At 47.9% G+C, this 11,020-nt stretch overlaps 1 protein-coding gene across 1 annotated transcript in view; it reads right to left on the minus strand.

Moving 5' to 3' along the window:
* EVA1A (eva-1 homolog A, regulator of programmed cell death) overlaps nucleotides 1–10,535 on the minus strand; it is a 186,281-nt gene extending 175,746 nt beyond the window's left edge. Inside the window, exon 1 of the mRNA XM_088520115.1 lies at nucleotides 10,378–10,535. Coding sequence (XP_088376241.1) covers nucleotides 10,378–10,474 — 97 coding nt within the window. The 5' untranslated portion in view covers nucleotides 10,475–10,535. The remainder of the gene's footprint in view (nucleotides 1–10,377) is intronic.
* Nucleotides 10,536–11,020: the final 485 nt, after the last annotated feature.

An 11,020-nucleotide genomic window follows, 5' to 3' on the forward strand; every position in this document is an offset into this window, starting at 1 on the left:
CTGCAGAAGTCAGGACTCCCCAAACAACTTCAGCATTAGCCTCCAGGCTAATCAATAGCAACAAATTACTGCAATAACGGTAGCAAAGATAAAACACAGACCTGACAGGCCACTCTCAACTGCCAGCCTCATTCCCTCCCTGGTGCCGCTTCCCAGCTCTCCCTCCCGGATTGCTTCGAGCCTGGCCTTCCAGCCAGGAGTCAAGCTCTGAGTGGTGTCTCCAAGATAAGCCAGAGAAATGTCCCCAAAAGGCAGGGATATCCTTGTCCCCCTTGCAGCAAGCACCACAGAATGGCTCTTCACCCAGGATGTTGTGGGATTCTCCCCTCTTTGCATCCTTAGAATGGCTGCATCCCACGGGAGCGACAGCTGGAATTGGCCAGGGCTGTTTCTCTATCTTTCCACAGCTGGATAATCTCGGAAAGAGAAAAAAAATGTGACTAAAAGACAGAGGAAGAAGGTTTGTCTTTCTTCTCCCCAGATGAAGGAATTAGCTCCCTATTTGTCCAGACATTAACGAGATTGGTACAAATACATCGAGTTTTTTATTTCTTTTTTTCATCTTTTCATTTTTCTAAATCTGTACAAGAGGGCAATGCTGAGAAGCAGAAGCAGCTCTGTTCCCATCTCACAGGTCACACCAATCAACAGTGTCCTGCAACAGGTACCTTAGTTAGTCTTATACTCCGTATGGCATAAATCAAGTGATTTTTTTTTTAATGTCTCACTTTATTTCAATCATACCAAGGACACGACATATTCTTTGGGCAGAGATAACCAAACCACCACCACCAGCCCCACCAGAGTGATGCAGGCAATGGGAAAACACAGGGGAGGCTCAAGGGAACAAAGACATGTAAGGCCTGCTAGGGTCAGAACACGTATCCATGTGGGAGACTGGACCCTTCGCTAATCCAGCTCGGTTTCTAGGGAGATTGGTTCCCATTACGGCAAAAGGGCACTCAGGGCTCCATTTGCCAAGGGGACTATTGTCAGGCAGCTTAGGGGAGCAAAGGGATCTTATCAGTTTGAACTTGAACACTGTGCTCCCCTGTTACATGGACTAAGTTAAAAAAAAAAAAAAAAAAAAAAAAAGGAAAGCAAAAAGAAAATGAGAGACAGAAAGTGATTTACAAGAAAAATGAATTGCCTACTAATAAGCATTCAGCTTCTTGCAGCTCATGGTGGACTGTTGTACTCTGGCCATCAGCTAGAAGGACTATGGCACTGCCAAAAACACCGACTCCTGCCCGTGCTTGCTAACTCTGAGCAAACCAAAGCTAACCAGATGGCATTTACAAGTGCAAGTGCTTGGCATGGCAGAGCCACCACTCCTGCAAGGCGGGGAGGGAAAGCCCAGGGCTGCCCAGTGGGACAAGCAAACCCAAAGGGCAGGAGGAGTTGCAGATGTTTCTCACCCTTTCTTCTTCCAGCACCTCCATCTCTGTATCCCCGTTCAACACATCTGGTCCTCATGGCTGCCAAGGAAGAGGCTTTTCTGGGCACTCTGCATCCCCCACAGCACAGCTGAAACAAAGAGCATTTGGGCAAACAGCAGCCCGCCTTCCTCTATTCTTTCTTTTGCTGTAGCAAAATTAATTGCCTCAAAGTTGCTTAGCAGAACAAAACCCAGTGCCATCCGTCATTGTGAGGCTAACAATAAGCTGAACATGCGAGCACAGCGTGGGGCACAGATGTGTGAGCTCCATCCTCCCCGCCGCAGTCACCTCCCTGCTCCTGCTTGATTATTTTTATTTTGTTTTGTTTCTTTTTTTCCTCTTAGGGCAGTAACAACAAAAAAAATTGTGGGGAAGCATCTCCAAAACTCAATGATGGGATCTCTCCGCACGCAGTTCAAGGACTCACCCCAAATTTGTAACCCAGCTTTAAGTACTCTTATCTCACCCCAAATATAGCAACCTTCAAAGCATGACTGCACGCACAACCACAACAAAAAAAACATTGTGATTTACGGGTTCAGAGAATATCTGACAAGTGAAAGTTTCTGCCTCTAATTCACATTATTTACAAAATATAGGTATGACTTTTCCCTTGCTGGAGTTATGAGCACTTGACTTTGCGGCTGTGATGCTCTGCATACCCTGGGAAGCCCCTTTGCACAATTTTATTTTTCTTCTGCCTGCTACAGCTTGAGAAAGTGGGTAAGGGCTTTGGCTGCTGCTGGAGAAGGTCATTAAATGTTGAACAGCTTCTGAAAAATGTATCAGGTGCCTGGGGCCTCAGACTGGGCAGTTAGTGGGAGCTATTGAGGCTCTGACAGAGATTAGCATCCCCCTTGCAAGGCAGATAAGGCTGCAGGAGGGCTGGGCAGGTAGATCCAGCCCAGCTGGGATCACAACAAGCAGGCTAAAATACCCTGTTTAAATAACACAGGGTAAAGAAGGCCCCAAGGCTATCCTGAACTGGGAGAATAAAGCAGTGATCAGGTGTGAGGCAGCTGCCCAGTGCAGGGGAGAGCACAGGAGCCCCAAGAGCTCATTAAAGAGTAACTCATAATGTCACTGCCCAAAGGGCTTGACCCAAGGCACTCAAAAGACCTTATTTTTACACTCTTAGCTTTCCAGCACTCACTTTGCTACTTTTGTGCTCTTTGTTGAACATGGGAAGTTCCACACAGCAACTAAACTTCTTCAAAAGCCAAGGGCAGAGCTTTGTCCTGCAGCATCTTGCCCATGTCTCCCAGGCCAGCACTGCCCTTGTGGCCTCACACAGACCACAGAGCTAAGAGAGTATCGGAGGGACCCAAAATGGAGCAAAACCCAGCTACAGGTTTAGCCTCTACCATAGAGTAACTTTACTGGATCAGGAGACCAAGGAATAAGCAGGTTCCAGGCACAGACAAGCAGGTCACTCAGGCCCACAAACAGTGCGATGCCAAAATCCTGGAGGAAAAGTTAGCAGAAAATCCCTCCACTGCTGTGTTTTTATGTTTACCTGTTGAAATGAAAGCCTGTTTTAAGCCCCTGAGGCTGAGACAACACATGTGGATAATATCATAGCAGCTAAACTGCAAGCAGAAACAATCCGATAGCGGAACAAAATAAAGCAACGTGATTGCAGAGGAGGCCTCAGAGTAGATGGTCTGAATGACCTCTTTGGGGGGGGTTTATGGTTAGACTTGATGATCTTGAAGGTCTTTTCCAACTATAATGGTTCTATGATTCTAATGAGGGTACAAAATCTAAGACTAAAACACCCTCAGCCAGCACTATTTGCCACTGGTCTTTTAAAGTGATTTAGCCTGAGTGGCAGCAGTGGAGTGCAGAGCAGCCATAAGGAAAAGGGGTTGCACAAGAGACCGATCCATGGTCTCCTCTTCCCTTCACCTCACAACTCACAGCGCAGCATCAAAGATTTTAAAGGCATCCTTTTGAAGCTTGATTACCCCAAAAGTTTGCCATGCAAGGGTCCAGCCAGAGCCACGAGTGAATGTTGTATCAAGGCAATACGAAGGAGCAAAGCGAAGGAGCCCCGTTGATACTGGTAGCGTTGCACATCAATACTGGTAACATAGCACCTGCCACCTCTCTCCAAGGACAAGGCACATGGGAAGAGTCCCAGCCACGTCCTGTTTTATGGCACGACTCAGAGCTGCCTCTCTCCATCGTTGCCTCTCTCCAACATGAAAGGACACGCACGGGTTCCTGGCTGCCAAGCATCCCCGAAACATCAGACAGATAAACTTTAATTGCTATGAATGAGTTCACATCCTCAGGTAGGAAGCTCAGATAGACATACCTGGATCAGCCCAAACCCAGACAGAGAGTCGCAGCTCACTATCTTTCCCCAGGCAAAAGGAGCAGCTAATTAATAATAATAATAATGGGTAGCTCAAGCTGCTTTCTTGAAAACGTTCAAAATTACTACTTCTGTATCAGATTTAATCATCAGGATGATGTGGGATCAAGTTCTACGCTTACCTGCTCCCTGCAAAGTCTTGGCAAGTCAGCAAAGCTGCTGCATGGCTGGGTAGGATTTGGCCCTGCCTGTCTCTTGGAAAGAGCACAAAAATCCCAGACAAGGGTAGAACCTCCTCAGCAAGGCCCTGCACTGGCAAGGACACATGGGAGACTGTAGGACTGCACCATGACAACCCACCTGAAAAATCATCTGACCTGCTCTGACATAGCCATGGGTATCCTCTTTCAAGGGACAGAAACAGACTGAATCTGGGAAGGTCCTAGTTATCTAAAAGCATAATAGGAATGGCAAGAGGACAAGAAAACACAAGCAGTTTCTTCAAATAGGATTACACAAGGCCGGGGATTGCCAGTTTGGAAGAGAAAGCAGAAGCCTCAGTGCACAAACAAGGCAAGGGCAAGCAGCCAGTCTCAAATGAAGCAGCGAGGCAAAGATGATGTTGGCCACCTAAATCTGTGCCTCGCCACCTGCATGCAGCACTGCTCTGTGTTCAGCTCTGAACACCCAGAGCTTCAGGGAGATCAGGCTATGTTTAAATAAGCATCACCTAAGGATCAACAAAAGCGCAAAGTGTAAAAATGTTGGGTTTTTATTTTCCCCTACAGACTTAATTTCCACCACCACCCCCAGCTTAAATTATGGCTTTAGCATTTATGAATCTTGGTTTATAAAGGATACATCTATCATTTAAGTCCCACTATTTTGTAATTCAGCAAACTATTTGCATTTCATAAAAATCTGTTTTCACAGCATGTTAAATCAGGGAACAAGTTTTACCTGAGGACATAAATAATTTCTTTCATTAATTCTGTGGCATTTGTATCCCTAATGCAACACAGGAAGAATGCTGCAAGGATGCTTTCCTAGAACACACTGGGTGTGAAGCAGAATATCTACTGTGAACTGATAATCCAAGATATTTTAAAGCATCTAATTAAAATTACCACTGTGATTGTTTTTGTTAATAATTAACAAAATTAATTAGCAAAAATAATGTTGTTACTAATTAAATAAAATGTTCCTTGTACCTGCAGAAGTTTCCATCAGTGGGTCAGTTTAACCCTTAGTATATACACTATTTAAACTTGCTAGTCAGCCCACCTGCATTGGGATCCTTAAAGTCTCCTGGCCCCTGAGGGCATCTCTGAGACAGCAGGAGCAGTTGCTGTTACTCCATTTCTAGTGTTGAGGATCAGATCCACCCCCTTAGCTGTGGGCAAAAGTAAACACTGAATATTTTAAAGAGTCACAGAATCCCAGAATGGTTGAGGTTGGCAGGGACCTCTAGAGACCATCTAGTCCAACCCCCCTGCTCCAGCAGGGACACCCAGAGCACGTGGCACAGGGTGGCATCCAGGCGGGTTTGGAAGATCTCCAGAGAAGGAGACTCCACAACCTCTCTGGGCAGCCTGTGCCAGCGCTCAAGTGAAGCAAACCCTGAATTCTCTCCCTCACAATATTTACATAACCCTTGGGAAATCCATGATATTTTCTAGAGCAGGTCTCGAACAGGTTCACAGACACATTTGTCTTTTTTACCTGCTGCATTGGTGTTTGCAAAGCTTCACCATGCTTACAAGCAGGAACAAATCTCTAAGGCTCTGAATCATTCCCAGCTTCTCTGTTTGAATTCTCCTTCCAGCAGCAGCAGCAGAATCGGCACCCTCTGACTGGAATCATCCTCCAATGCCCTCACCTCCCTAAGGGCTTTAAACTGCTGCCCATTGACCAACAGACACACAGGACATAAAACCCTGGTGACTTTGACCACTCATCTCCAACTGACAGCCCCAAACATCCTTCCTCAGCTCAGCAGACCTCTTTGATGCAACTCATTTGAAGCATAGCAATATCTAGGTCTCCGGAACATGATCAAAACCAGCCAAAATTGGCTTTTTAATTAGCTCTGCTGAGGTTTTGAACTTTATCACCTCTGCAAAGGAGAACTTCTGCCCCAACGCAGCCCTCCTTCACGAAGCCGCATGGAAACCTGTATCCCACACCACTGCAGTGGATGTGTTGGCACACACAACCTCCACATACAGCAAGGAAAACACAACCTCGAGCATTAACCTCTTCAAGGCCCATCCAGCCTCATCTTTCAAAGAAAGGCATGAAGGTGCTTTGGGTTTGGCTAGGTCTTTAAATGAGGTCTAAAATATGGCTCTTTGCCCTTTGCAGGCAAAAGCACAAACCTCCTTACTGAATTACACTGCTGCATACCTGCTCTTCCCTTGAAAATCCCCTTTTTGCAGCCCACATCTTTCAGCACATGGAAATCCTGGATCCCCCATGACATGATCGACCTACTCAGCACTGCAAAACCAGTATCAAAGTCTGACTAAAGCCATTCAGGAGCTGTTAGCATGTAGATTTTGGTGATAATTTGGTGAATGGACTTGTCAGACAAATTGCCTTTATTATGGGCTGATTAAAAGCAATCAGGGAGAAAGAAGAGCCCTTGCCCGCCCAACTGCAGCCCTCATCAGCGCAAACAAACACATGGAGCCAATTAACAGGGAGGTGGCAAAAGCAGCTTTCACTTGAAACCTGCCAATCTTGGACAAAAGGGATCTCTGTGGCTCCCAGGGCAGGGAGAGCCTCCAGGGAGGGCTCTGGAAAGCTACCCGGGGCTCCCCTGCATGGGACAGGGCAGGATTTGTTTGGCTTGATGCCAGACCAGGCTCCCTTAGGCAAAACGCTGCTTAGATCTCACTTGTGCCAAAAACATCGCGGAGATCTTAAATATTAACGTAGGTCTGTGAAGGGAACAGCACTACAGGGAGTCTCTTTGTGTCCTGCAGCTGGATTCTCCTGTGTCAGATAAAGTGTGAGTGCCCATAAAAGCTTCTTCCATGCTTGGAAACCTAAAGGTTTGTTTTTTGCATGGCTGCCTGTCATTCAGAGGGACCTGGACAGGCCAAGAAATGGGCCAAAAGGAACCTCAAAAAGGTTTCAGAGGGGAAAGCAAAGTCCCTTCCTGTATGTGGATTATTGCCTGCCAGGGCTCGGAGTTTACGAATGAGAACGAAGAGAGCTCTCTGTTACGGTAAACCATTGCTTTATCTTGGACACCCACACAAACAGAGAAGGGCTAAGCCAAAAGTGAAGTTGTATCAACCAGAGGGATGGCTCATTGGTAGGACTGACATTAGGATTGTGCTTTACAGTCAAAGCACAGAGACTCAGAGGGAAAAAGAAAAAAAACCCTCTTATCACATTCCCCATCACAGTCTTCAGCTTTCCCCTTAAACACCAGGTATGTGACATATTGTGGCACCGGCTCTTGAGCCTTCAAACAGTCATGAGCACAAGAAACAAGCACAGATTGCATTAGACCAAGATCCTGTACAACAAGTAGCCACAGAGAAAAAGCCCAGGCCTTCTTAGGGAAAAGTGGTTGCAAAGAGCTTGGTTACTCTCCTCTCTCCCCAGGGACCTGCTCCTTTGCCCCTCACACTCCTGCAAACATCAATGTTTAAAGAACTATTAAAGAAAACAACTTCAAAACTCTTCACATAGTTCAAATACTTCATGCAGAAGGAATTTTAATTCTTACATCTCAGATTGCACTGGTCTCCAGCACGACATGCACTCGTCATGCTCAGGTTGTGGTGTTCGGAGCTGTTCAAACAGCAGGAACGGAGCCACATGGCAGGACCACGCACTCAAGGACCTGGGAGCTGAGAACACGCTGATCCCCACCAGCTCCTCTCTGCCTTGCTGGGACTCAGGCCGCTGCTCTCAGCTTCTCCTCTCACCTCAGCGTGTCCACCTTGCAGACACAGCCACGGTCAGCAACCCCTGACGGTCTCTGCTCCACCGAGGGACCCGCAGCGGGGTACAGCAGGGCTCTGAGTAACAGTTCCTAAGTTGTGTGTGAGCAAGATCAGAACTGCCTCTCATCAACTTAGAGCTCAAGGTTGGCCATCTCTGTCTGTTCCTTCCAGAACTAGAGCTAAACGTTGTCTCGCCCATCACAAAAAGGCCATTCCCACAGCAGAGCCTCCCCGGCAATGCGGATCCAAAACAAGCTGAGCAGCCAGAAAAGCTTTATTTCTAAGCAAGGTATATAGGACTTAGCTTAAAAAAAAAAAACACATTTTTCTCTGAAGAGCATCATCCGCCTTCTGAGAAGAGTATCACTATTTGCCACCTGGGAAAGCCATTACATCCCAATGAGTTCTGGTATCTCCCTCCAGGATGAGGGCAGCAGCCAAATTGCCATGAAGCCTCTCATGGGACCTCAGCACTGATAATCAATACAAATCTGTTCATCTCCTAGGAATGCAGACAACTCCTGTTTCGAATGCACCACTTCTGGGCAGGATGGCAAACGGTGGGGCTATAGGGGTTCCCCAAGGACATCCACCTGCTGAATTAGGTGGGCCCAGAACTCCCAGTGTATAAATGGCTAGAGACCATTATGGTCAAGTTCCTTGCAGCAGTTGATGATCCAGGAGTAACAAAACAGCAACAAAAGAGCCACTCCATGAGGCAAGAGAGGTTGTCAGGGCCCTTGCTCCTTGCAGGCCCTGAGGAGAGCCATGGGCTGCACCACTGCTTAGCACTGATCTTCGCTAAACATTTTGGGAAAGCATAAGATGTGATCTAGAAAATACTGTGCTTTTTCCTATCTTCTCTCACCCTGTGGCTGCCCAGCCTCTGCTCTTACAGACCAGCATCAGAGCCCTTTCCTGCCCCACGCCACGTTTCCTGCCCCACGCGGCAGGGTCCAACGTGCCTGCCAAGTTTGCTGTTGTGAAACGCAGCCAGGACCTGCCAGGAGGACATGGACAGTTGTGGGAACGCATGGCAGGCTGTGCTGTTAGAGTTACAGACCATATTTCAGAGAACAACCTCACCATGGAACTACATAGGCTTTTAAACTATCCCGCCTCTCCCAAAGTGTGACAGTACAATGCTGCAGAAAATAAGATTTTGTTAACAGACATTTTCCTAAACATTTTTTTAAACTGACAATATCCTCCCCGCTCTCCTCCCTATCCTACTGAATCTGCTTGGGGAGGTTCCCTCGCTCTGCGACACTTTTGCAAGTTTTAAATCTTACCAGTGGGGCTGGCTGGGGTGCACCCAGTCTGTATTTCAGAAGGACCAGCCCTCCCTACACTGCAGCTCTCCCCATGACTTGCTCACTCCCTGCTCCCACTCTGCATTAACTGGCTTGCGTTGAGGAGCAGCGGGAGCTGCAAGGGAAAGCTCATTGCCAAGAAGGCAGGAGATGAAACCCCACTAGGAAGAGGGAAGCTCTGCAGTCCTCCCATTCAGAGGCAGATCTGCCCTGGACGGAATCACAGGCAAGTTCCCCCCCTTCAAGTCACATTCAGTAGAAGGTTTCAAGCTCCCACTGCATCCCCCCTCTACCACAGGCTCCTCCTTTCTAACGCAGACCCCTCCACAGCACCAAGCATCTAAGGAGCAAGCAGCAGTGCTGCGAGGTGTTCAAGCCAGCGTCCTGCCACGTTCAGCTCTTGCCAATAACACTTTCTCATCAGCAAGCTGCCCCTGGCAGCTCCTGCACGCTGGAGTGTTGCAACACGTACATATCTGAAGTGTATCCCGGACTAATCTTCACACCGCGACACAGAACTAGAGCAGATATCATGGCAAGAGCGGAGATCCACGCTAGCCATTCCTGAGTGCATTAGTCACCCCGATCAACTGCAGAATGGGGGGAAGTCATTTGCCCTGACCCAAATGTACATCCACAAAGAAAAAAAAAGGCAGAAAGTTAATTTTAAAGTGACTTATGCAGCTGTGTGTAGTTCTGAAACTTACATGGAATTTCACTCTATCCAAGTGCAGGGTATTTAACCACTATGCGCATCTCAAAACACGTGCTACAAACATTTTTAGTTTCATATTTTACAGTGTCTTTAGAAATGAGACTTTTTATTTTCCCCTGGTCTAAGCACACTTGGGCTCAGAATCTGATTCATTCACAGCATGTAACATCTCCTTTATTTGAGCTCAGGGGACTTTTGAAACAGTCAGGCACTATGTGTTAAGAGCAGAGGAATCCTGCCCGTTAGAATATGCTTTGATCTTGCTGTGTTAGCTTAAACTTGTGTTCTCCCCAGTCTCCTAGCTGAGCTCTCTTCACTTCTTCAGAGAAACACAGCACAAAAACTGCTATGAGCTTACGGAAGTTGACATTCTTTCCTTCCTTATTCCCAATTATTCAGACCCAACTCTGATGAAATAGTTTTGCTCAGGATTATTAAGAAAGTCTTTTAACAAACTTGGAATCCTTTACTGAAGACCCTTCTCATGAGATTATTTTTAAAGGATTAAAATTGCTCCTTGTATAACTACCCCAGACCTGCTCACATGCACTTTCCTTGACTGGTTCCTGAACAGTCTGTATGAAGAGCTCCCATCTACAAACATATGAAAGGATCTTTTTGCTCCTACCTGAGAAGTCCGCAGAAGTCTTAGCAAAGTTGCTGAAAGCCGTCAAGAGACAGACCACGAGAAAAGCGGAGGCAGGAGGCACATCTGAGCAGCGCATCCTTAAATATCCCCACGGCGCCTTTGCTTCCGAAGGAAAAGAGGAGCAGCCTCTGCCTCGGTCCGATGCTCCTCATTGCCCGGAGGACACTGCTAGCCCCATTGCTTGGGAGGGCGGCGGGGAGCGGGCGGGCAGGCAGGGCGCTCGCCGCGCTCGCTCACACTCACACACGCGCGCACGCATCCCTGGCAGCCCCCGAGCGCGGACGGAGGGAGGCTGACGAATGAGACAGACCTACCTGAGCCCTGGCGGAGGGCCCGGGGCCCCAAAAGCCACCCCCTCCCTTTGCCCCGGCCGCCGCGGAGCAGGGAGCTACGGGAGGGCGAGCGGCCGCGCGCCCCGCGGCGCTGGCGTGGAGGAGCTCGGTTGCTATTACCTTAGGCTGTTCCTGGGATCCTGGCTCCCTGGGGCAGAGTGACAGAAGGGTGGGCAGGATTTGCAAAACAAAAAGCACCCAAACTCGCGCGGATTTCTGCAGTGACAGGCACTTGCAGCTGCTGCTGAGGCCAGCAGAAGAGGGGTCCTGCCTGACCGGTTACAGGACAG

This window comes from Tinamus guttatus, unplaced genomic scaffold, assembly GCF_059628265.1.
Source record: "Tinamus guttatus ecotype Peru unplaced genomic scaffold, ASM5962826v1 Tinamus_guttatus_pri_ptg000080l, whole genome shotgun sequence".
In the NCBI taxonomy this organism is placed as follows: domain Eukaryota; kingdom Metazoa; phylum Chordata; class Aves; order Tinamiformes; family Tinamidae; genus Tinamus; species Tinamus guttatus.